The sequence below is a fragment of the Peromyscus eremicus genome, chromosome 7, assembly GCF_949786415.1.
Source record: "Peromyscus eremicus chromosome 7, PerEre_H2_v1, whole genome shotgun sequence".
NCBI lineage: Eukaryota > Metazoa > Chordata > Mammalia > Rodentia > Cricetidae > Peromyscus > Peromyscus eremicus.
The window spans coordinates 42316573-42343566 of NC_081422.1; the positions used below are offsets into that span (position 1 = coordinate 42316573).

The 26994-nt window shown below is 43.8% G+C and overlaps 1 protein-coding gene across 6 annotated transcripts in view; it reads left to right on the top strand.

Moving 5' to 3' along the window:
• Cadm1 (cell adhesion molecule 1) overlaps positions 1-26656 on the top strand; it is a 328281-nt gene extending 301625 nt beyond the window's left edge. For 3 of the 6 annotated variants that reach the window (XM_059267777.1, XM_059267779.1, XM_059267781.1), the window contains 4 exons: positions 5238-5270; positions 12471-12524; positions 24256-24387; positions 26358-26656. In XM_059267777.1, coding sequence (XP_059123760.1) covers positions 5238-5270; positions 12471-12524; positions 24256-24387; positions 26358-26476 — 338 coding nt within the window. In that variant the 3' untranslated portion in view covers positions 26477-26656. The remainder of the gene's footprint in view (positions 1-5237; positions 5271-12470; positions 12525-24255; positions 24388-26357) is intronic. The other 3 variants (XM_059267778.1, XM_059267782.1, XM_059267780.1) reach the window with 2 other exon arrangements.
• The last annotated feature ends 338 nt before the right edge of the window (positions 26657-26994 follow it).

Here is a 26994-nt window from a genome sequence, read left to right on the forward strand (position 1 = left end):
AACAGAGTGAGGGGTGGAAAGTGAGGTGAGATGTCTTTATTCTACAATTTCCATTGTCATTTTCCTAAGTATATGTTCTTTATTTAAACATTAGTCCTGGAGATAGAGATCCGACCAGTTTCTGTGCTCAACATCTGTTGGCGAAGCACATGATAACAGCAGCACAGATATGGATTTCTTGGGATTCAGAAGTGATACCTGGAGCTCTCCCAGCAGCAGGAACATGGGAATGAAGGGCAGTCTGCCAGGATCTCCTGCAAGATGAGGCTCATCAGCCTTGCAGAGCCCCGCCCCCTTTTCTCTGTGGCCTTCACTCCCTGAAGCACTTCCAGCTTTCCCTCCCCTGGCTTGTGTCCTGACCCCTTGGTCCCTTCCCACTGGCATTTAGAGACAATGCCATAGGGATTGTTTTCCCTGTCAAAGGAAGCCACTCTACAGATTCCGATTATTTTGCAGAACATCTGGTTTGCAAATGAGACGATCTCTGGGGCATGGGCTGCGCAGAGTGAACAATTTTGAAGACACTTCTAACAAAACTTGAAATTGCTTAACAACAACAACAAAATCAGCTTTCCTTCCTGCTGTTCTGGGGCTGGGGAGATGGCTCCATGGGGAAAGTGCTTGCTCCTCAAGCATGAAATTCTAAGTTAGGGTTCCCCAACACTCTTGAAAGAAGCTGGGTATGGCAGTCTGTACAGATAGTCCCAGCCCTTGGGAGCAGAGACAAGAGGATTCCAGGAACGCACAGCCACCCAGTCTAGACAAAATGGTGAGCTCCAGGTTTAGTGAGAGATTCCGTCTCAAAAATAGATAGATAGATAGATAGATAGATAGATAGATAGATAGATAGATAGATAGATAGATAGATAAATGAGGTGGAGAATCAGTTGAGGACATCCTGGTCGACCCCTTGTTTTCACATGCACCCACACAGGTGAGTACACACACTCATACTTGTTAATCCCCCGCCCCCTCCCCCCCCTTGTAAAATAGCTTTCTGTCCTAGGGCACTTGGTTTAGGCCTTTTAGCTTAGCTCTGTTCTTAGCCACTTCCTCCATCATTAAAGAATAGTAGGTTAATTAAGCAGAACATAGGTGGCAAGGAAATTAATTGGAAAACTAGTAGAAAATACATTTCAAACTCAAATTTCCCAGCACTTATTTTTTCTTTCAACAGATTTCAAGTAGGTTGGAGTGGGGGGAGGAAAAAGAAAAATACCCATATTTAATATATATTGGCAAGCACAGCACAGCTATGAAGTAAAATTGTCAGGGGAATTCTTTGCCTGCCCTGGTGCTGAGATTTAAAGCCCCTTCATAGCAGAGACTGAAGAGGAATTCAATTAAGAAAGCCCGTTGGTTCCGTATTGACTTTGGTTAAGAAAATAAACTAGGGGAAAGTGTATTAAAATGTTGCCAGACTGCTTGTCCCACTTCCTTCTAAGCTTACGGCTGGCAAAACAGGAGAGTTTGAATTCCTTACATCTAAGCGCTGCTCCAGGGTCAGCTGGTTTCTCCAGGTTGTACCCACGGCATTTTCTGATGTCCACCCTGGTCTCACATAGCCACCTGCTGCCTTACCGTGACTCTGTGTCATAATGCAAGAACAGCACAGATCAATTGGTAAGGAAAGTATTTAAGGTGGTGAATTTAATTTTGTTCTAGGATTTTCATTTTCATTTATGGCACCCGTTGTGTTTGAGACCACAGACTAATTTATGGATTAGTTTTAAGCCCCCAGTCTGTCACACTCAATGAACAATTCTAAGTTGGAGAGAATCCATCTGAAAGGATTAGAATGGGCCACAGTGGGGCTTACACATGACTGTTTCAACTAAATATTGCCCAGCTGCCTCTCAGGCAGGTTGGGTTTTTTTCCCCTATTCTTGGCTACTTGGTTAAATGACTACTGTCTCCAATCTCACACATTGCCATAGCTTTTTTCATTTTGCAAATATCTTATACCTCAACGTGCAATATCTGTGATTGTTTTGTTGAATTGAGGCAGGGCCACATTAACTGTTTGCAGTGCTGTGAGCTTAAGAAGGGAAGTCAGTGTTGTGAAAAGAATACCTTCCAGTACTTCACACAAGTCAGTATGAGCCTACCTCACATCCCTTCTTTTGACTGTAGACTCATAAAACAGCTAGGAAATGCCGACTATGTAAAACTGTGTACACTCGGCGTTTGGGAGAACAGAGATTGGCTTGGTTTTATTTGTTTGCTTCTTTCTTTTAAACATATAAAATAATACACAAATGCATTTGCCCTCACTATAATTAAAACTAGAGACAATGTTTTAGCTAAAACCCTTTTGTATATTAAAGCCAATGTCTCCCATTCAACTTTTTGTGACCTCTTTTTCTCATAGACCTAGCTCAAAGATTCTTTTTTTAAGACAACACAATAAGGTTTAAAAACCCTTGTGAGGGCAGTTAGACACTAATTTTTAAGCTATTTATTGCGTTTATAACTTACATTAGAAATGTCTACATTTGCCCACCAAATTAAAATATTATAAAATGCTCTAGTGACCACCCCAGAAGCTGATACTTGGGGAGTGGACTTGCACTTTTCCCCATTTTCTGATGAAGACACCCAAATAAATCATGTTTCACAGCTCTGTAAACTCACCCCAGAGCCAAGCTGTCTATGGTTTCTGCGTGGTGTCATAATGCAATTACGAAGGAGAATTAGATCCTGTCCTAGCACCCCCACCCCATGGGGTGCACACAGTCACTTCTAAAGCATTTTCCCTTCTCTCTTGACTTGAAATAGCCTGTGCTCAGGTCGCGTACCAGATGCTCTGTGAGAAACAGAGTCAATAGCTCCCCAGACACACTCTTAATCCTGATTGAAACCCCATAGCCCACCTGTGTTCCTGCTGCAGCATCTCATCCTTTGCTGCTGGTAGGTTTGCCATTTCCAACTGCAGTAATCATGTTGTTTGACTTGAATATGTGTTTGCTTAACTGTTTTAGAGTGTTTTTCCTCAGTATCCCCTTTTCTCTTCTGTTGGTTCAATTGATGGATTTCGCATCCCTAAAGTTGGGAGCAAAATGCACTGTGGTTATGGCCGCATTTATTGTCTGCTGCCCATGTAAGAGCTGACGCCTGGCTTCATCTGGTTTAATTTGGTCATGAAGTTGACATAATGTTGTAATACAGGAAGACAGTAAATTGGGATCATTGGTCAATGCTCAGATCTGATTTTTGAGACTTCTAACCCTAATGTTTTAATACACCCCCTTTTTTCACTTTATACTAATGAAATTTTTACCTGGTCAAAAAAAAAAGTTATGTTACAATTGCTACCACAAAAATAATGAGCCAAAGCATTTATTGCTTTTTCTCTTCTGTTTTGGAAAGGAGCCAATGCCTGCCCATAAAATGTATTACATGCATATGAATGTTTATACAAATATGCCTTGATCCTGCCCCTCAAATTTAAAGTGCCTCAAACCAATGTTGGACTCGGATGTCTCAACTCTGGAGATGTCTCTGTCTTCTTTAAGGATCTGGTGTAGGGTTTGTTTCAACTGTACAATTTCCTGTGTTGTTTTCACTGCTATTTTAGGCACACAGACTTGACTTGTAAGTAAGTATTATATTCTTCTGCAGTGTATTTTATGGTTTTCCCTCCTTCCTCTATCCTTGAGAAATTTAGTGATCAGTTATATCAAGCTACATTGGCCTCTCAGACCTCTGGTAAATTCTGGCTCCTTGGAAGGGCTCTGATTTTTTTATGGAAATAGGGCCCCTGTTGTCCCAGAAAGCATGCCAACTGAAGGGGAACGCCAGTGTGAATTCATGTGTCATATTTATACATCAGAAGCTCCAGGCTCATTCAACATCCCCCCTCAAAAAAAAGTTCTATGTTTGATGTTCCGGTGCATTTAAACATTGCCTATGTCAAGTTCGAGTCATTGGAAGCAATTGCCAGCTAAAGACCTCCATCATAAAAATGACAGGGAATTGCTTGTGATTTTTAACCCTCAATGTCCCACCTCACCAGCAGCAGCTTATGACTAGGGAGCAGCTGGTACAAGAAACACTTAAACTGCAGAAGTGAAAAAGAAAGCTTTTCTAGTGCATTGATGTTAGAATGAGGTTGGCTAGAAGAACTGTGTTTAAGATGACTGGAAAAAGAACGCCATTGTGCACTTCGTTAGCTAGCCACCCCCTTTCTGTATCCAAAAGTAAAGAGAAAATTCATTTCTTGAGTGCTTTGGAGGAATTTTCCTGTGAAGAGAAGCCATTGCCACAACCTGATAGGAACAAACTCCAACAACTTCAACGGTAGAAGAGGCAGGCCACAAGTGGGAGAGCGCCAACCAAGGTGATGGCTTTGTCTCCTGACCCAGCCAGGACAGCAGAATCCTGACCGCCAAACCTGGGGATGTGGTACTGAACACAGGGATGGCTGGATCCTTGAGACTTGGAAATTCTCAAGCGATGTTTGTCCAGTTGTGTGAACATGTGTGTTTTTATGACAGGCTTCATAGATTATAACGTATCTTGTAGAGAGTGAAGAATCCAGAGTGTGTGTGTGTGTATGTGTGTGTGTTGTGAATGTGTGTGTGTATGTCTTGAACATGTTCACTCCCACGGCCTCTCCATGATTTGAACTTACCAGTTAACTTCTGATGAAATAATACAGTGGATGGAGAACCTGAATCCTTATGTTGCACATTCAGCTATGAGCATCTGAGCATCAGCTGGAAAAGTGTCTTCCTAAAAGTGGAATTGATTCCTGTGATGCTTAATTTAAGCCGGTCCAGAAGCCCCAGCGCCCGGGTGGGTTGGGTCACACAAAGGCAATGTTTGAATGTCTGAATCCATTGTTTAACCAGCCTTCCACCTGAGCTTTTCTGTGCAGTCCTGGGCTTCGGTGCTTTAAGAACCATCTGGCAGTCACTGGGTTTGCACTGGTGTTTCTCATCACTTTGCATGTCCTCCTGACTATTGACTCGCCAACACGTGTGTCCTGGCAAGACCCCCAGAACCAGAGAATTTACTGTTTTCCTCCCTGGCTCGCAGCTTTGAGCTCAAGGCATGTCTTAAACAGTGCGCTCACTTCAGATGCTCCTTGCTTCTCATTTAGTATTGCTTGTCACGCGGTGGTCTTTGAAAGCTTGCTCATATATTATCTGTTCCATTTTTTTCCATTCTCCCTTTTTTTGCATGCCGTTCCTCCTGTTCCTTCCCTTCCTCCAACCCTCTGTTCCCGTCTGTAGACACAACGGCGACGACAGAACCAGCAGTTCACGGTTGGTATCACATTACTGTTTATCTACTTTCTCAGCGCTGCTGAGAGGCAAGGCAAGCCTGGGAAAAAGAGAAATGCAGTCTTCAAGGGAACTCAGGCTCCAAAGAGACTGATCTCATAATAAATGCACCGTAATGTTTTAATGCTTGATATTACACTGAGTCTTGTCATTTCTGTTGTGAGTTCGGTGGCCAGTGGTTGCAGTCTGAGATGAGGCCTCCTCTCTGGTGGCAGGGTGTCCATCACACATTCTTCCTACTTAGAAAGCTACACCAAACCTCGGAATAAATGAGACTTCAAAAAATTGTTTTCAGTTAAATGGAAATAAAGTAGTATTTATCTACAGAGCTAGCATCTGAAATAAAGGCCATGTTCCTCCATGAACTCATCCACCCAGCCTCCCCAGTCTCTCTTCATTTAAGCTTATGTTTATGGGTGGGAAACAGCTCCCCAGGAATGTTCCCAAGTCCATATGAAAAGCAGGAAGTAGGGTTTTAAGGAAGTTTTTGGTGTGTGGTACTTTGCAAGCCAAATAATAGAAAGTGGATTAAGTTTTTTTGCTTTTGTTTTTTAACCAAAAAGTGAATAAAAACTGAATGCATAATCTTCAGACAGGGACATCAGGATACACTATCTCCTTCCCCCTGTCACCAGTGGACTACCAATGGGGGACAGGTCAACTAACTTCTTCCTTCCTTCCTTCCTTCCTTCCTTCCTTCCTTCCTTCCTTCCTTCCTTCCTTCCTTTCTCATTTTCCAATCAGAAAGTGAGAGTCCTGTTTCATCTGAATATTATTATTACTCAGCTCGACTCTAACCTTGGCAAGATTGTGCTTAGAGCACATATGTTATTTTAAAAGGGGGCTGCATTTTAATAACCAAATCCAAGGGAATCATTTGGGAGAGGGCCTGCTTCAATCACTTTACATGCTGTGCGGGGTGAAAATCTATCACTTAAGTGACAAGAGGTGATCAGCCAGCCCTGCAGTGTTCATTCAGCTTAAAGAATAGTATCTAGCCCACACTGACTTCCTTAGACAACTATGTCTGAGAATTTAGAAGTTGGAAACCTGTGAGTAAAACCTATATTGGGCTGTTGTTGGAGAGCATGCCTTAGTCTGGGTCAGCTCAGCAAGGTGTTCACGTTCTCTCTCTCTCTCTCTCTCTCTCTCTCTCTCTCTCTCTCTCTCTCTCTCTCTCTCTCTCTCTCTCTCTCTCAAAGCAACACAGACTTAGATAGGAAATGATGGGTCTCTCCAGCCTACTCGCACTTAAATTCTGTCCTAATGTCCATTCAGTAATTAAAGGGGCCAGGTATACTCGATAGTCATGAGAAATCAGTCAGGTATAAAATGTGCTTGTTCTAAAGTGATGTCCATAGAACTGGCTACATCTCAGCCACTGAACCCCATTAAACTTAGTTATTCAGTACATTCTGACTTTTACTGATTATCCTCAGAGCTTTAAGGTGATTTTAATGTAGTTCAAGAGATTTTGTTTTATTCTTTTTTTTGTTTGTTTGTTTTGGTTTTTCGAGACAGGGTTTCTCTGTGTGGCTTTGCGCCTTTCCTGGAACTCACTTGGTAGCCCAGGCTGGCCTCAAACTCACAGAGATCCATCTGGCTCTTCCTCCTGAGTGCTGGGATTAAAGGCGTGCGCCACCACCACTCGGCTTGTTTTATTCTTTTTAAAGTCCTCTAAGTTTTGGGCTTCCTATAATTAACTTCATGGTCAGGTACAACCTAGGTTCCTAAAGTTCTGTGTTTTAGGTCCCTCGATAAAATCCATGCACTTAATGTTTGTGGAACTTGTCCTTAAACATCTGGACAGGGTATGCAAACTAGGAAATTTGTCCTCTGGTCTGAAAATGGAAAAGTCAACTAGAAGCCAATTCTGATTTGGGGCTACTCATTTTAATAAGTCTGTCTCTTTCAAGAGATCGAAAGGGAAAGGAGTCTCTGATGCTTGGATTGGGATCAGTTAGCACACTGGTGGAGGACACAGGGCTGACTGTACCACTAGAAGCAGCCACTGTCTTTTTATTTGGCAACATCACTCTAGAGATGTAGGGTGAGACTAATAGGTGTGAGGAAGTAGCAAACAGCCTTCTTGATCATGGACTCCTTAGCAGCAGAGGACCAGAGAAGTGGAGGGTAATCCCAGCTGTTCCCTGCATAATGCCTTTATAAATTTAGTCTTCCACTTGTCCCTGGCCCTCACAGTCACTTCTCAGAGGGTCCCCCACCATTTTGACCAGCTGACTCTGCAGCCCACATCCAAAAGCACTAATGAAAACCAAAGTAACATCTGAAATTTTACTTGATGAAAAGGGAAGAAATTTTCCAAGTCAGTTGTAAAGGGTAACAGGATGTGGTGGAAACTATAGATGGAGGAAGCAGGTTAGCAAGGACATGCTACTGTAGAATTGGTTTTATCCTAGTACTAGAGAGCCAGCTTCACCAGACAGCAACCATATGACTGACATTCACTTGATGATGACCTTGAGGAGGTCCTTATGATGACCTGGTCCCAGGAAAAAAAATTGAAATGGCTTGATAGCTTAGCAACTTAAATGACAAGACATACTAGGTCCTCATATTGGTCTTAAAAGTGTTATACTGGACTTTCCATATTGCTGTTTTCTTTTATTTAAAAAAAAAAACAAAAAAAAACCTTTCAAGATTTCCCTTGAAGACTCATTAAAGTATTTTATTCAAGCTTGTGTTGCTAGAGTATGTATGAAGTTTATTCTAGTTGTTCATGTATGTTGACTGTTTGTTCTTACCAATAACTGATTGAAATAAGCATGTATTGGAAGGTTGGAAGTGCATGGGCATGATTCAAAGCCAAATGGATTTTCTCCAAAAGAAAACCAAGCAACAATTCACTACCATATATTTTTAAGGATCTCACTGAGTAAAGATAAATATGAGCATAAGAATGAGATTTTTTAGGCAAGGCTGACACAAGGGGTATCTTTGAATAAGGATCTTGAGCATTTGTGGTTTTGGAGCTCATCCTTAAAGGCCTGCACAGGGGAAAATTTAAAAAAAAAAAAAAACACAAAAACAAGAAAACCTGTGTTGTGTGTGCATGTTGAACGATACAAAAAGAAAGAAAGAAAGAAAAAAAACCACTGCCAAATCCTGATAGCTCGTGGTCAGAAGCTGCTGGCAGACCTGCATGGGTGGTTAGCGCACGGGTGGTGTGTCGTTATCCTGATTATTTGGTGTGTGGGTGCGTGTGATGGTCTTTGTCTGTTTCCATGTGGGCACTTCTTTTTAAATGTCTTGTGCCTTGTTCTTTTCTGTCCTGTGTGTCCCTCTCCCTTTCCCTCCCCTCCCCCCGGCCCCATGAGGGGTCGGGTGACAGCATGCCCATGGGCTGGAATAGCGCTTGTGCTTCTGCTGCACTGCGGCAGTCAGCTGGCTTCCGGTGGGAGGGCGCGCTCTCTCTTTCTCTCTCTCTTTCTTTCTCCCTCTCCATCTCTCCTTCTCTCCTTCCCTCCCTCCCCCTATCCCTTCTCTGCACTCTTTCTAACACAGCCTGCCTTTTCTACCTGTTGCTGCAGTGGAGGCTGACTATCTCATGGATTTTCATATCCCACATGAGTTTTTAAATAGATTAATTCATTCTGGAACTGAGAACCCCTCTGAAACATTTCTTCTTTTCCAATTTGATTTCAAAGTATTTGGCCAGTGCTAGAGAACAAGCCACACCCCAGACCACTGCCTGTCTTTAGGTAACTTCCCCATGAGTCTCCCTTCCCCTGATCCATGACTAGTGTAGACCCTGATAGATTTCTAAAAGCACTCACTGTGTTATGTCCTTATCTTATGTGGTGTTCAGTTGTGGGGAAATTCTTAAGCCCGTTTGAAAGAAGACTAGCCAGCAGTGCACATGATTACAACCGCTATGTCCACCGTCTGTGTATGTACCTCTGTACATCTCTCTGTATGAGTACATAACAATGGCATTCAGAGGCTGTCATTCAGTCAAGGGACTCTGCAGACATTGTATGTTCTACCCAAGAACAAAGCTAAAGAGGTTTACGAATGGCTGCAGGACCTGAAGATTGCGTTGCAGCCTTGATATGCAGTTTGGAAACTATGTGCTGCTCTTTAACGGCGTGAACCAAATTTCTGCTAATGGGAAGAAGGGAAAAACTCTCCACCAAAGCTGACAAAGCAGGAAGAACAGGATGACTGAGCTTTTAGATTAACACTACCGGGGGCGTCTGAACTCTTATGGCTGGTGGTGGAAGTATCAGTTTCCATGACATGGCCAAGTGATCAGATGTGTGCTGCGTAGGTAAGAGAGAGACCATCGCCTACTTTGTTCTTCCTAATGAGAATGGTACTAAGGCCAGTGGGCCGAGGTTTTCTTTCCTAGGGATTTTATTTAATTGTTCTTTTTCATAATTTTCTGTAATATCTGTATATGATAACCTGATGAATCGAACCCAGGAGCCTCTTTAGGTATACTTGATTTTCGCATTTATTGAAATGGCTAGGATTTCTGACTGATTCTAATTCTTTGAAGTTTTTCTTCTGGTTTAAAACTGCCACATCACAACCATTTAAGAAGCCAGCAGGTACTGTCAAGAAGGAGAAACAACAACTCCAGATGTGCACAGTGCTTAGCCTGAACCACAGCACCTCTGACACCAGAGAAAGCCAAACATGAGTCTCTTCAGAAGAGATAGTCTTCCTGCATAAATTAAATTATCATGTCTGCACCTTAAGACTTCCTTAATTGCAAAAAAAAAAAAATCCATATGTAACAAAAGTAAACTTTCATTTGTTTAACAGAGTTTAAAGAAATGCATTGCATGCATTTTAATTAAAAGTGACTAGAAAGAGCTTGAATAGATGATAGGAAATTTTGAATAGAAGAACCAAGAAGTAATTTCCCACTTATTATTAAATCACAATGTTTCCTTTTGAGAAATATTCTCTGCTTCATAAAATGCATCTTTGTCATTTTCTTTGAGAAAATGAGAGGAGTCTAATTTTTAACATGAAAGAAAAATACCTAAGCCAAAGCAATTCTAGGAGGTAGATTTTGTGTTTCCTCACTTGTACACCCAGTGCTATGGTAAACTCTTCTAATTACATTTTTTCAGAAATTATCCAACTATGACAATGTGCTGTAGATTCATAAAAAACAATTTTACTGCAAAAACAAATTTAACACCACTGGCCGAAATGGCCTCTCAGTGTGGAACACAATCTAAGCAGGGGATTCCAGATGATTTGGTATATTTTAAAGTTTATGTCATTAAAAATGACAGTTGCAGCTTTAATGAGGTGTATATCAACTGTCTGTCGCTTCTTAATGGAAAACTTTGCATATCAATGATACTTCATAAACATATTTCTTTATTTTTTAAAACTAGCTTTCTAGTGTTCTCCCCAAGGAAACAAGCCTTCATCAGTAAAGTTGCCTACTTGAAACATCCTTGTTTAATGTGGTTCAGTGGGCACCAAGCATGTATGTAGAACGCTGATATTCATCGGGCCACGTAGAAGTGAGGGATTAGCCTTCTGAGAACCACAAATTCATAATTAACTACAGAGAACTACTCTATGTTGCTCATTTATAATAGTTATTCAAATAATTGTATTCATTAGTCTTTATACAATGGATAAAGCCAATTAGAACTAGAAACACTTTCCACCAATCAAATTTCAGGACAAAGGGCTAGCAATTCTCCTCAGCTGCCTCTATAATTTATCACATTACCACGTTCTCTTTAGTTGTCTGGTTCCATAGCTTCGGAACCCCTGTGAACTCTGAGGGCTTTCATTTTGATTTGGCTTCTGCTCGGAGCACGTGGCACCCGGAGTTCAAGTGAGAAACTATCCTCTCTTAGGACTGATAGTGGGACAGCCTCCTCACATACTCAACCGGCTCACCATGCTCATTTGGCTTCTTTGTAAACCACCTTAGAAAAAATTGAAGCTTTAATGACCACTCATATAAGCTTGTTTTAGTTCATTTGAAATAAATATAAATGGCAACCCATCTGCCATTATGTATTTCCAGAGCATTTATTTTGGTTGCCTTTAGGCTTTGGTCAGTAATTGACCAAGGATGACTCTCAGAACATTAATTCAGCAAATACTTACTGACAATATAGTTTGTGCTGAGCTCCAGGGAGGGCAAAGATACAGAAATAAACAAAACTTGTGTCTCTCTCCAAAGACCTTACAGCTGAATTAGATCTGCGACCATCTTCAAAATAACAGACACAGACTATAAGACAGCTATGGTGGAGATTCAAGTTCCTAGGGCAATAAGATGGGATTGAAGGAGAATAGCAAAGAATGATCAAAGGCCACCTTGGCCGCCTTAACATTTTATGGTGTTTAATAAACTTCCTTAAAAGATCAGAAATAAGCATGAGCAAATGGAAGTCATCTCTTGAGGAACCTCTCTGTTTGGCTCCGCCCCTCTTTGCCTCACTTACTCCAGAGAAGAGCTGATGGAGAACTATCCCAGCTGGCCAACATTGGGGTGGACTTGGATACAGGCATTTCAAGCCCCACTCAATTATCTCCTGACCTGACTGCTTTTTCAGCTTTGAGGGTTTTATTTTTCCAGAATACCACTGATTTATGAAATTCTTCTTTTTAAAAAAATGAGTGGCAAATCTGATTTTTCTGATGAAGGCATAACCTGCAATCTGCAGTTAGCAGATGCTGTACCATTTTGAAATATGTGATCCAAGATCATGCTAAATTGATAAATGAACTATGTTTGTCAGTATTGGCAAAGGATTTCAATTTTCAGCAAAAAGCGAGATAGAACTTACATATGTCAGTATGTGGCATCTAAATACATTCATATTTAAGAGATATATCAGAGTGTCCACAGCTAACAACCCAGCTTTACTTTTTTCTTTCTGCATGCTTATTTGAATGAGTGCTTTTTTTTAAACATTCACCCTCATGTTTCATGTGCTTTCAACAGTGGAGGCTGAGGACTCTTTCTACCTTGATTGTGTGTGTCGATAACGGTTACATAATTAAAGAATGAACATATGGATTAATATATTCAAGCTCTCAAAAAATGTGAGAGATAGCAAGAGATTTGGCTCATGTTTTCTTTTTTTAAACAAAATCCATCCTCAGTTCTTAAGTGTTTTGTTTATGTCCCTCGAGGAATGAAAAGAAAAACGATTTGTTTTTACTTGTAAGGCCTTACTCAGTTGCCCAATTCCGCAGAAGAACTGGACAGTGAGGACCTCTCAGGTAAGGGCTAGTCATAGGTAAGGTGCTGCAGTGTACAACCTGTGGCTGCTTTGTCCACTGTGACTCAATGACCACTTGGTTTGCTGAGCAATCAGTGTGGATTCTGAGACCAAGCAAAGAACAAATTTGTGTAGATAATTTCTCCCAGGTTCTCTCACCCACCTTTCTTCCCTATGGTGACAGTGTGTCTGTTGCAGACCATGGCCTGCGCTTCTGATACGGAGAGAACCAAATGCTGAGGCCACTCCGCTTGGTGACTTGAAGTAATGTCACCATCCTAGATGTGTGATGGCTCGGGAGAAATTTGGTTGCGCTCTAAAACAGTTGATGTTGGATTATGTGACACGATCTGAAAGTCATATTGACTGTCTACTTCAGTGGAATAGACTAGAAAGCCATATCGTACACTTTGAAGTAGGTGGTAGAGCAGGGCAGGGAGGAAGGGGACAATTGTCTTGTCACACACCAGGCTGTAAACTAATTATCCACCTCAGACCTTTTTCACAGCATACTGAGCTCTTGCAAAAAGTAGGTTTCATGCTTGATTCCAGGATTTAGGTGTTACTAATCCAGAATAAGAAGCATGTCCTAAAAAGGCAGGAGGAAGGAGATTTAAAGTGGTCAGAGCTAAACAATTATACGAGCTCCCATGATGTCATGAGACTTCAGTGACAACTACCTACAGCTTCTGAAGCACTTTGATTGGTCACTTAGTGAATCAGTAAGCAAGCCCTTGGACATTGCAGTGGACAAACCGCAATGGTTGCTGATTGGAGCCCACTGGAAAACAGGGTTCCATATTCCCCCCTTTCTAAACAGCATTCACTACAGTTGTTTTGAATGACTGGTGCTTGAGGGGCCATCCTTAACTACCTCAGTGAAAACACAAGCTAGTACTCCCCCATATCTCAGAACATACTGGATGTATTTCCAGCTGTGTGCTTCTGTCTACCTCAGGGATACCTTCACTTTCCTGCTCTGCCCCATGTGCCAAGGAGCTGAGCTGTTGGAATTTCTCAGAGTAGCCACGTCCAGGAAGCCACTCACTGGGTCTATCCCCTGCTTGGACCTGTCTTGCAGTAAGCGCCAAGCTAATACTTTCTGGATAAATGAATGAATTCTAAATATCCGTGAATTTCAGCAAATAAATAGATTAGAAAGGTAGCCACCTATTAGCCATGCCATTCGCCTGCCTCTTGTTTGTGGTAGATACATTTGAAGAAGTTGTAAAAACATAAAAACAAAACATTAGCTTTACTTTCTTTTAAAGTAGAAGTAGGTAAGTCCTGCCCGGCTCTAACATAATGCCGATGTAAACAACTGCTTGCTGGTGAAGGTGCTCTCTGTTTTGGCCCTCGCCTGAGAGCAACCCCAGATACAGTGACCCTGCACAGTTGGATCTTCAAGAATCCTGAGAAAGTTCTCCTAGGTTGACCCTGATCTCTCTAGGCATATTTTCCAGACAAGGATCACTCAGACAGGCAAAAGGAAATTTCATCCCCTTTAGGAAAACATGAGTCAGCCAGGTACCTCTTTTCCCAGAATCATCAATTAGGAGCACTGCAGGTCTCAGCCCTGCAGCATGTTAGATGGGTCCCCACTGCAGTTCTATCAATCACCCAAGTCAGGAGCAATAAACCAACAACTGTTTGTGTTCATAATAATTCGGTTAAATTAATAATTACATCTCCCCCCTATTCCCTCCAGGACCCAGGCTCTCTCCTATTGCTAGAAGTCATAAGTCATGTAGAAGGCTGATGAACTAGCGGGCTGGGCTGGGTTGCCTTTGCATCTGGTTTGATGAACTAATCAAAAACTGATTAGCACCTTTGTTCAAAGGGGATGCTGATTAATCAATTACTATTGATTGTGAGCTTGCCTTCTCTAGGCAGCAAAAAGACATCTAAAGGGAGAAAAAAACAACCAATAAAAATTGAGCAGCTGTCATAGTGTTTAAATTTATTAAAACAAAATACATTATTTTTTATGAAGCTGTCTTGAAATGGGTCACTGAAGGGGAGCATATTGATTGAGAAAGGATGAACTTCTCAAATTTCTGTAGCCTGGAGACTGAATTCAATTATAATACAAGACAAACAGGTTAACACCCGCCTTAAACAGCCCATCAATAAATTAGAGTAGGTGTTGCCCATTTAATGCTAAACTGTGATAATGAATAATGCTACCTACTCCCTGCTGTATTGGGTAGAAAGTCCATCCTTTCCACATTAGGGATTAATGTTTCACACTTCCAGATCTTCCCCCACCCCGCCCCCACCCCTCATCCTCCATTCACCAGTGCCTGCCTCAGTTAATGAGAGTTTCATAGTCAGCATATGGTGTGCAGCCCTCAACCAGCAACTTGGGATGCCCAACTTATCCTCCTTTGTAATCTACATTTTAAAAAAGATTCAGTGCCTAGTTCACTGACTCAATTATTAGCCAACTTGGGGGGCTTATCTGGCTCTTCCTTGAACCCTTTTATTTACTTTTTGGGTGTGAATTTTATTGATGATGGAGCCTCACTCGTTTTGAATTGTTTTATCAATTACATCTGCCGTTTCTCAGTGACAGCTGGTGGTTATTGCCACCCATGTGGAATAGAATAGCTTTAAGCATATTTATCCTTCTATTTTATTTTAAAACTTTAACAAAAATGTCTCCAACTGCCTCCCCCTCTTCAGCAGTGGAGGGGCCTGCGGGAACTCTTGAGTGGAGTGAGGTGGTAAATAGTGTGCCAGAGAATGGCCCACAGTACCCGCAGGGCAGCCCATCCGCCCCCTGCTTTAGAAGCAGAGGCACCGACAAGGCTTTCCAGTGCTGTTTTTAATTCTTGTTACCCTCCAAATGAGAAAGTGATTTGGAAGAATCCTTCATGCCCTTCACAAGCCACAAAAACGTACTGGGAAGGGGCAGGATTCTGCTTGACTTCCGTAACCCTTGCATAGACGTTAGGAGAGATCCTGGTGAACCAGCTCTTGGCTCCCTTGGTGGATTGCAGAGACAACCTGGGCTTTACATCCTAGGCTTCCATATCTAGGAATTCTCGGGCAAGGGGCAATGTGTGGGCACTTGCTCCTGCACACACCACACGGGTGAACACATTCACACATACATGCCATAGCACAGGCACAGACACTCAGTAGCCACTGCCTTTGGAGGAACTCTTCAGTTAGCACCACATGAAGGGTGACCCTGATTTGGCAAACAGGCTCTTTAATTTCCTTGATAGATAATATGTCAAAAAAGAAAAGATACAAAGAGAGAGACAGTTAAGGTATGGCCATGAATCTTAGGTTGTGTTATCATTTAGCTTGTATTAATATACTCTACAGCTTAGAAAGTTCTTTCATATACATTTGTTCTGGTTTGCAGTCCTGAGGATTGCCTCTAGGGCCTCACATATGCTAAGTAATTAAGTACTAGCACTAAGGATATATTGCCTAATTTTTATTCTACAGAAGTATTTGAGCTCTATGCGCTTGGCTCTGGGCTAGCCCCTAAGACACAGTGGTGAGCGAATAAGGCCCAGTAGGACTTGAACCAGCCTTGGATTTCACAGGCTAACCCTGCCACCCCATAATAACTTTCCAGTAGGGAACACAGACTGGATCCCCAAGCTGATCACGACTATGGGAAATTAATCCAAGTAGCTGCAGACGAAGGGCTAAGACAGAAGGAAGTCAAGGCCCGTTTAGAAAAGCGCACCAGAGGCCAGGGCTGGGAAGACCTGATGGATGAAAATAAGCCAACAGCTGGGGGGGGGGGGGTCCTCTTGAAGTTCCTGCAGGAGAGTAAAAGAAGGGGTGTTGATTTACAAGTGAAGAAAGTAGGCACCCATAGGAAAGCCAGACAGTTTACGTGGACAGAATTGTAACATGCTCCTCCTGCCTGCAGAAGGAAAGGGAGCCCTTTGGTTGAGGGTTCCCAGCCTCGGAGAACTCCACGGCTTCCTTTACTCTGGAGTCTCTTGAGCTTACAATTGCTTTTGGCCCTTTTCGCTTTGGTATGGCCGTCAGGGAAGTGTATGTGTAGGAGAAAGCTGGGCTCTGAGTGGCCTGTCAGACACAGCTGTGCTACCTCACATGAGAGGTTATCTTAATCATGAAGTCGGTGCCTTCCCCCTCAGAGAAGATCCATCCATGCTCTGCTCTGATGTTTTCAGTGCCACTGCTCCATGGGGTCCCCAAAATGATGGATTAGTTCCCCCTGAGGTGGCCCTAAATGCCACTGTAAAGTAATGCTTGAGAAGGGTTAAGACACAAATGTTTCCTTCCTTGAAAGTTGTTCTCTGTGGTATGTACCTGTGGCCTCAGAGCTCGGGGGCCGAAGCAGAAGGGTCTTGAGCTTAGTGTGAATCAGTGCATTGAGAACTCTCACGGGGCCCATGGTCAGTGATGTTCCCACACATGGGATTCTGGATGTCCCCCTAGTGCGGATCTTTCCCATAATCCAACATGCTACTGTTTTCACCATGGAGAGGAAGGTGGGCCACCACCAAACTGACAAACTTTTTCCTTCAGACTGAAAAGCTGTTAGCCACAGTGTGAAGTGTAAGTTCCAGTTCCACAGGTTGGACACTGCTTTGGGGTAACTTCACCATATTCATGATTCCATCCTTCTCACACCTCCAAATGCCTGAGGCCCACTGAAGCATCTACCTATAGAGACAGATTCTAGTGGGAATGCCTTCTGGAAACACTACAGTCTGTCCTCTTCACCAGGTTCCTATAAGGAAAACTCCAGTGTCGTCCTCGGTGCCTTCCCAGTGCTTAAAGTAGAAAAGTCACCCACTGCCAGGGTCCTGTTACAAGATGAGCAGGACAGAGGTCTCTCTGAAGATGCTAAATGCCCTGGGATTAGCATCCTGTTTCATGAGTCATTTCTGCTGATGGTTGAATTAACTAAACCATGTGACTGGAAAAGGGAGAGAAAACAACATTTTAAAAGACTTGTCCTAATCTTCAGCTGCAGAATATTTAACATTACAGTCCTCAGATGGTGTTCTTGACTCATAATGTGCATCCGATGGCCCTGTGCTTCCTTCCTCACCATAGAGAACAGCGAAGCCATTGGAGACAGCTCGTGTTCGTTCTGTATAAGTGAAATGAAAGCTTGGCCACCATTGCTCCTAAAGAGCTGACAAATATTGACCTAGGGTCAGTGATAAGAACCAAAAAGATCCTCCTGGGATCTTCATAAAACAGACTGGAGCTCAGCAGACACTGAGTCCTAATGACATGTCAGACCCTAAGCCAGACAGGCACTTTCGTGTACAGCCATGCTCTGGCCCCTGGCAGCAACCCTGGCAGAATATCATTGGGGCCAATGCCTCCAAGTAGGTGAGTGGCCTGCCTCAGGTTACACAGGAAAGAATTGAAGTTCAACTTCTGGCCCAGGTCTAATGGCAAGTCTGGTGCACTTTCCCACAGTCCATGCCGATGAGGTCCTAACTGGTCCCCTGTGCCTTGGTAGTGTCAGGCAGGGAGAGCCCTGATCACTGAGAGTGATGGTGAACAGCCACTGACACAGTTGCTGTTGTGCACAGTTGTCATTTAAATGAGCATGTGCTGAGCTCCCGGGTGCGCACTGAGGATGACTACTGCAGTTTCCCTTGCAGTGGCCTTGCACAGCCCCCCAAATGTCAGAATAGCAGCATGACATTGCTAGAATGGAATGCAGCTGATGGCTGACACTGGCCCCTGGCATGCTGTGTGGGAATCTTCATGACTTTCTTGCCTTACGTTGATTCCTTCCCTTCCTTTCTCTGAGAAGACAGAAAGGAAAGGTTATGCTGCATAAAGGCTAGTGTGCTCCAATATATATTAACATCTTAATGGGAAAGCTGTGCATGTACTGTATACATTTACTACTCTCTGACAAGAGGGAATTAAATGTCAGAAGGATTTGTAGCATCTATAATTGAATTGGTGCTGAGAAAAGCAAATCTTAAAAGAAGAATAACATATTAGGATTAGCAAACAACGTGGCGTTTTGTCAGCGCTTGCCACTCAGTGTTTCCCCTCCAGTAATAAAGCTGTGCTCTTAAAGCGCATGCTTAGCTTGGTTGCCCTCCAGGAGAGCTACCATAGGTGATAAAAAAAGGTAGCTACACCTTTCAGATGACACAGCTGGTGTGTGTGTGTGTGTGTGTGTGTGTGTGTGTGTGTGTGTGTGTGTGCCCACGCACATGCGCTCCTGTTTGGTGTTTTGTTTTTCTTCAGGTTTGGAATGTGTACCGCCTGCCCCCTCTCTCCTCCTTAGCAAGAAGTAGCAGGTGACATCACAGTCATTAAGCCTTTTCTGAGATAGGCTAATCCGGCCAGCTCTAGGAAGCCGGAGGCAGCATTTCCATCATAAACACCAGTTCTGAGAGATTTTAATTAAACTGACTTGTCCAGCAAGACCTCAGCTGCACCAAGTGACAGAGCTATTGCAGAATGTCGGCCTCGGCTTCAGTCATCCCTGGGCAGGAGAGGCCCCTGTGGGAGTGGGAGACCTCGAATCCCCCACTTGAAATGAGACCCAAGGCACTTTTTAGCCTCAGAATAGACCGGTGGGTGCTAGAGCAGTATCTAGCCTGCACCAAGGAAGCCCGAGATATGAGGGTACAACAGTGCAGTTAAGGCCATCACGCCTGATGCTACACACTTCACACTCCACCTTCTCCAAAGCAGAGAGAGAGCTCTGTATCCTCTGGCGAGAAGACTGACTAGATTCTGCAGCCTGGGTTTCCGAATGGGCAGCCCGCAGTGGCAGTGAGAGTTCTGCTCCGTGAGTCCCTCTGGCAAAGTCCTTTCTTGCCAGGAGCCTGTCAAGGACATCCTAGCCATTCCCTGGTTATCCATGGATCCTGCTTTGGCAACACAGCCTGCAAGACTTATGACAGATCCACGATCGTGGCATTCTCCTGGCAGTTCGTGTGGCATGTCTCCTGCCAGGTGGTAAAGTAGCCATAGAAACCAGGGCCCCTTACAGATGCCTGCACCACACAGGCAGCAGAGCTGAGGGAGTGCTTTGTGAAGGAAGTGCTCCACTTTAGTAAGTGTTTAAGGAGTGAATGCAAGTAGCAAAAAAGAGAGAGGTCCACTAGAGGGGTGGAGAGAGACTAAAAGTCCAATCCTGCCTGCAGAATTACCCCATTCACATTGCCCTTGAGGAGTAGGGGGGGTCAGGTCAGCTGCCCAGAGCTGAAGAATGCCGAGCAGTTTGGGACATTCCTGGGATTTGATGAAAGTAGTTTGTTGTTGTTATTGTTGTTTTTAATTCTTTTAGCGTTGTTGTTATTCTGAGATTTCTGAGACGCTAAAACCACGGCCAGGGTAGTTGAAGCTATGACACAGTTTTCCATTGTTGTTGTTGTCTCCTGTTTAATTGATTTTTGTTTCTTTTTTGTTTTTGTTTTCCTTTTTTTTTTTTTTTTTTTTTTTTTGCCAACTTGACATTCTGCAAGGGACTTATAAATCTCACCTGGAGCCAAGTTGTTTCAGCTTTTTGTCAAAAGAAAAGCTAACTCCCAACTCTAACCAGCTCATGATGTATATAACTCATTTGGAGTTATAAAATGGTGCAGCATGGTGGGGGGGGGGGTGGCAGACCAGGGTTTGTGCCACAGTAGTGTTGTCACACTCAGCCTTCAGTGTTGTCTGAGTTAGACTTAGCCAGCTCACTCACCCCCTGAGTATGTGTATGAAGTTATTTGGATGAGGTTAACTACACACAGACCGTGGTTATCGAAAACTGGAATGACTGTTTTATATGCATGTACCAAGCATGTGCTTGGCGTTCCTCCCCAGTACAGCAAGGGCACAGCTTTATCCCACAATAGACACACTAACACCCGTGACTGCACAAGAGGCTTTCCTTTACCTGAAGACTCGGCTCCATTAGAAGACCTCCGCACCCTCACCTCTCTTCTCTTGAGAAGCTGCAGCGGCTGGAGAGTTTGCCTCCAGTGTCTCTGTCTGACTACAAAAGAGAGGAAGAAATCCGGAGAGGTGTTCCCAGGAAGAGGAGCAACAAATGGGGCGGTACTCACGGGGATGCATCTCCTCCCTCAGAGGAGCAAGACCTTCAGATGATGGTGACAGCCGGGGCCTTTCCACTTAGTAATTCCTCAAGAACTAGTCTGAATTCTCACCTCTTGTGCAAGATCGGAGAGATGGGGGCTGGGGGACATTGCCGAAGATCCACCTGTGGGTCATCTGTGTGGCACACGGACTCCTGTTCTTATCTGACTCTGACAGCCAAATGCACCCGTTGCTCTTTGTGACCATCGAGGCATAAGCTGCAGGTGCGGGTGGTTCTTACCGGATGGCAGCCAGCCAGCATCACCCCTAGCACTCTGAGCCGATCCACAGCACAGTTGGAACTGCCTCCCAGCCCACAAGAGGAAACAAGAGATGAATGAGAAAGAACTGCTCTCCACAGGGGAGGCCGGACCGTGACAGGCACTTAGGAACAGTCACAGCTCTATTACTGCCTCCCCTGGTCAACCGGGGGTGGGAGCAGGGTGGAGGAGAGGTGGGAAGAGGCGGCCAGGAGCTCATAACCAGCAGTGGTCCCTGGAAATTAAACATCAGTTACCTTCCATGTCCATCTGCCGTAATTGAAGGCGGGAAAAGTGTCTTGGTGATTAACTAGCAGTAGTAAACTTTCTGATCCAAGTGAGTATCAGAAGGAAGCTAGAGAGATTGCACTTATAAATATCTGCAAAGGCTGTGTGTCCCTGAAGGTGGGAAAGAACTAAAACATAGGTGTTTAGTGTAGGCTAAGTCCAGGAGGAAACAGACTAAGCACATTTGGAGAGCAAAGGTCAACTGAATAGTTGGGCTTAAGTAAGGAATCCCGCGATGACGGGTTTTTCTGGGTTTTTGGTTATTTTTAACCTTGTTTTGAGAGAGTTTTCCTTCCTGTCTTTCTTTTCTTTTTTTTCTCCTCCTCCCCACTCCTAAGCACAAACATACCAGCACATCTCTTGGGCTGTTCTGTGCCTGAAGTTGGAGTAATTAGTCTTTTAATAGTGGATAAGAGTTGCCTGCCTCCAGATGGGTAGGGGCTGTGTCTTCAACAGCTTCTAGAAACTTCTATCTACTTTCAGCCCTAACAAAGTGGCACCTCCCCCCTCGCTTGCCTCATGTAACTCTTTTTCTGCATCTGAATCACTTTGTCCCAAATCTAAGACAGACAGAGTTTGTTGAAATAAAGTGAAACATTCAATCAGTTTGAAGCCCACGGCAACTAAAGATTAGTTGATGTCATTCAAGCACAACTAACAAGTTTTACTATTACTTGATCCCTGTGAGAACATTTGAGTGTTTGCAGTGAGGTGTGTCGACACAATGTAAAGTGTGGTCCTCCAGCAGGCACCAGAATCCAGTACCACCCTGTGATGTTTACACTTCATCATCGGCTTGACTGGTTTTAGGATCGCCATGGAAACACACTCATGGATGTGTCTGATGATGTCTCCAGAAAGGTTTAACTGAAGAAAGAAGCCCAATCCTAAATATGGGTGGCACCATTACATGATTCTAGACCAAATTTAAAAAAAAAAAAAAAAGCAAGCCCAGTACCAGCGTTCACCTCTCTGCTTCACCTGCTTCTGACTGGGATGCCATGCAACCAGCTGCCCCACTCGGTCCTGCCGCCATTCCTTCCCTGCCATGATGGACTATATCCTCAAAATGGGAACCAAAACAAGCTCTTCCTTCAGTTATTTGTGGCAAGTATTTTGTCTCTGAAGAACAATTAATGCACACCCCACAAACAGTACTTCCCATCAACAAGCTGTTTCCTAAAAGACAACAAAGTTTCCATGAACCCAGTCTGCAGGTGTAAAGGACTTCCAGGACAACGGGAGCAGTATTGTCTGCAGTCAGCAGCACTTGGGCTGAGGCAGGGGATTCCTCTCCACTACATTTCAAGTGGTGCTTATTAAACACGTTGCTGGAGGGGCTTGCTCATCACGGAGTAGACTAATTGGCTGCAGCACTCTGCCTCCAACCCATCTCCATCCTCCAATTAAACTCCCATCATCCTGTTGTCCAGGCGACCTGCCGCTGCCTCTGACTTGGCATTTCTGTTGGGGTTTGGGGTTTGAGTTATTCTGTAGTCCTTCAAGCTAACTCCATGGAACACTTTAAATAGTCCACGTTCTAATTGAGGCCCTTTTAATTAAAGCTCTTTCCATGGGAGCCTTAGTCACGAGTTATTTCCCCACATCCTTCAGTGCCTAGTCTCCAAGCAGAATTGGAAATATCGATAGAAAGTGTAAGCCCTGCCCTCCCGCTGAAAGCGTTGTATCAGGTTTCGGCTCAAAAGAGTACCATTACCTTTAGCTGTCACGGATCTGTACACTTGATCGATAAACTTCAAATATTATTAGAGGTGGAGGCTTCAGAGATTTGCTCTGTTCTTTGGAGAGAGACAGAGATAAATCTTTCTTAGAAATTGACTTGAGTTTGCACTCGGTCTTCCTGGTGAAATGCATTTCTCTTAGGCATCCAGCAGCTACAAGGGGGGCAGATTTATAGGCCATGTGCTTCATGTACTGAAAGATTTAAATGGTAAATCCTTCACATATGACTTCACAAATCATGTAAAGTTAAAAGATTTTTACCGTTTCTGTTGCTGCTGTGCTTAAATTGTAAGGTACAGCCAGTAAATCATTTTAATGGAGGTGTCGTACTTGACTCAATAAAAAGAAGAAAAAAAAAGACAATGGTTTAGCTTCCACTCCAAAATGTTAATGTATTAATCAACGGGAGAATAATTGTTTTTTACTATGTTATAAATCTCGGGTGCCATTAGGATTTCAGCAAGGGGTGATGTAGCCACATTCCTAAATTAAAATTGTTTACCCTGCCATACATCCATTCTGCATCACCATAGCTCATTCCGGGTTCATTCTGAAGTTGTTCCCCAGCCAAAAACTCAAAAAGGGACATCCTGAGGGAGTGAGGCTTATAAGAGAAAACTAATTGCATTTCAAGGTGTTAAATAAATAACATAAAAACCGTCTGTGGCGATGGACAAGTATTCCTTCCTGTCTTAACATTTTCTCTCTCCCTCTCTCTCCCTCCCCTCCTCTCTCTTTGAATTGGGCTTTTGGTTTTAAATTGAGGCTTTCCCCCTCCTCACATCTTGTAAATGTGGCAAGCATGTCATATGTCTTTAGTCTCATAAGCCTGGTTTTATCTCTACACAGCCTTGCTTTCCCTATGCGTGTTTCCTTATGAGTGAGCTATGGGGCCTGCCCCCCCCCACACACACACCCCGTTCTTCTGATAGCCTAAAGATACCATCTGTGGTGCCCATAAATAGTTAAGTCAGCCTCCTTAATTATTAGTAGCTGTAAGTTCCAGGATGTGTATAGTGAGTGCTAAGAATAGGTGAGAACAGGCAGGATCCAACACACACACATACACACACACACACACACACACACACACACACACACACACACACAAACACAGCTCCCTAAATTTCTTTCACACACAGTAGCACTCCTATGCTGCCTCTAATGAAATTGCCTTGTGGGGAGAACAGATCAATTCAGCACTGGACAGGTCAGTCTGTTCCCTCTATGTAACTTGATCCATCTGGTTTGTTCTCGCTGACTCCTCCATTAAAAAAGAAGGTAACCTTCTGACCCTGGAGGCGGTGTCCCTGGGGCTCCTGGTGTCTTATAATAAGTTCTACATCCCTATTCCTCTTCTGGTTTCAACAGATTCTCGAGCAGGTGAAGAGGGCGCCATTGGGGCAGTGGACCACGCAGTGATTGGCGGCGTCGTAGCTGTGGTCGTGTTTGCCATGCTTTGCTTGCTCATCATTCTGGGCCGCTATTTTGCCAGACATAAAGGTAAGCAAGGTGCTTTGGCAGGCTGGAGCAACATGTCGCCACAGCCCTGGAATTGGGGGACCTCACTGTTATTAGTAGGCAGCTTGCTGTAAAGGATGACACAGAATATATGTTTCCTGAAATGGGAAGAAGCGTGGTTGGGTGGGTGAAGAAACCTTAGCAAATGTTGCTGAAGACTGCATGAAGAGATTTGGATTCCCTATAAATACAAAGCTGTACAGGTCTGCTGTTCCCCAGTCTACATTTGGGGATAGAGTCAAAATAATAAGGTAGGGGCTGGTGTGATAAGTGGCCTGAGCCCTGGATGATTGTGTGCATGGCAAACATCCACAACCTGCTCATTTCCCCAGAGACAGGAGGACCAGTTCACTGACCCTGAACTCTGAGTAAGCTGGTCCCCAGGGCCAGAATATTTCTTCCTTGATGTGATGTGCCCAGGTTTAAAAAAAGAAAAAGGAAAAGGAAAAGAAAATCCTTTGCGTTAAAAGCCACATAAATATGTATTTTTTAAATTATCAGGGCAATTGATTTAAATTGCCATTAATCATCACACTTACCAACTGTGCAGACTGGATGGGCAATCATCTTTGCCAGTGCTCTTCCTCTCTGCCTCATGCTGCTCCGAGCCTCTTCTCCCCTCCTGGTAATTTAGTCTTCCTTTTCTTTGTCGGCCCTTGTCTTTCTCAGTTGTTTTTCTCAAGCACTGTGCAATGAGCTTTGGGGGTTTTGTGGGTGCTTACATACTGCTTGATTGTGACTTGGGTTTGGGGAGGGTCCCTGGAGCCTAGCAGTGGAGGTCCAGGGTGCTTAACAACAGACTTTAGGATCCAGAAGTGTTGTCTGGAGCACAGAACAACTGGGGACTCTTGGAGCTGTGTGTCCCAGAACCTCCAACTTAGAGTGCTTAACTTGGTAGAGCTGGGAAGTTGGTAAAGCCAGGGAGCCAAGCAGAGTGGCACAGCACCTGTGGAGGATCAGAGAACAGGGGTAACATGTCTCTGCAAGAGAGGACTCAGGAAGGAAGCGTTTGACCACCTGCTTGCTCAGCTTATCACTTTAAAATCTGAAAATTCAGCAAAATGTCTCAGGCTTTTTGGAGTATCAGAATCTTTAGAGTCAGAACGTAATGGGAAGAAAGCTATCAGATTGTACCAGGCAGTTGGAGTTCTACCTGCCTGCTATTCTGAGGTGAAGTCTTGTCTTCCTCCGTGTAAACCCTTGGGATTTGGTGATAGAAATGTCACCAACTTGGTTAATGTTCTGTCTATTGTCATTATAAAGTGGCTGTGCCAATTAGCAAATCCATGAATCCGGGTCCAGGCTCCAGTCACATGGTGAGAAAGAATCCCTTGGTCATGAAGACAGAGCCCAAGCCTCAATTGTAATTTTTACAATGTCAAATTGTGTCTCTATCTGATGCCCTGCCCTGAAATGGATGGTGTAGAGAAACCAGCCCTTATATAAGTTCAAGACAGTTCACCTGCGAGTAGCCAATAGCAGTCCTGCAGCCAGGAAGACTATGGTTGGAGTAACTGATCCAAGATGACAGTAGAAGCGTCACTGGGGCCCTAATTCATTTATTGGCTAATTGCTCTTCCTTGCTTTGGTCTTTACCCATGTGCGAACATCTCTGGTCATCGGTCTTTGGTGTTTACTGTCTGTGCGTTAGTCAGCAGCTCTCCAGCTCTCTGCATTTGAGCCCCACTCCGTCTTCTTCTCTGGTCATAACCACTGCTCTAATGTCTCCTTTGCTGAATTGCACCGCAGCGTCTCAGTTGGAGTGGTACCTTTGGAGCCCCGGACCCCATCTGTCTCACCCACCTCGCTCTCTTCTTCCAACTGTTTTTTTTCCCCTCTGCTGCCTGCACACCACTTCGGCTGATGATGGCCATAAAGCAACTTGCCATCTCTGTACCGCTTCACCCCGAGGCCATCAGAGAGTCACAGTGCTTTACCCCTTCATCTTTCAGGTACATACTTCACTCATGAAGCCAAAGGAGCCGATGACGCAGCAGACGCAGACACAGCTATAATCAATGCAGAAGGAGGACAGAACAACTCGGAAGAAAAGAAAGAGTACTTCATCTAGAGCAGCCTTTTTGTCCCAATGAGGTGTCCAACGGGCCCGTTTAGATGATAAAGAGACAGTGATACTGGAACTTGCAAGAAGCTCGTGTGTTTTTTATGAGTGGGTGGAAAGATGCGAGACTGGGAAGGCTTGGGATTTGCTATGTAAAAACAAAAAGAAAAAAATGTTCTTTGAAAAGTACGCTCTGCTGTTTGACACCTCTTTTTATCTGGTTTTAATTTGGTTTGGGTTTTGGTTTTTTAATTTTTATTTCTTCCTACCAAGTCAAACTTGGGTTTTGGTAGATTGCAGAAAATTCTGTGCCTTGTTTTTCATTTGTTTGTCGTGTTTCTTTCCCCTTTTCCTTTTTATGCATTTATTTTTCCCAAAATCGATTTTTTTCCCTCCCGAAACCTCCCCTTTTTTGGAATTGACCTGCTGGGATTCCTAAGACTTTTCCCCATTGTTGTCGATTTCTGCTTTTGTTTGTTTTTTGTGTTGACGGTGACTGCTTTCTGTTCCAAATTCAGTTGCATAAA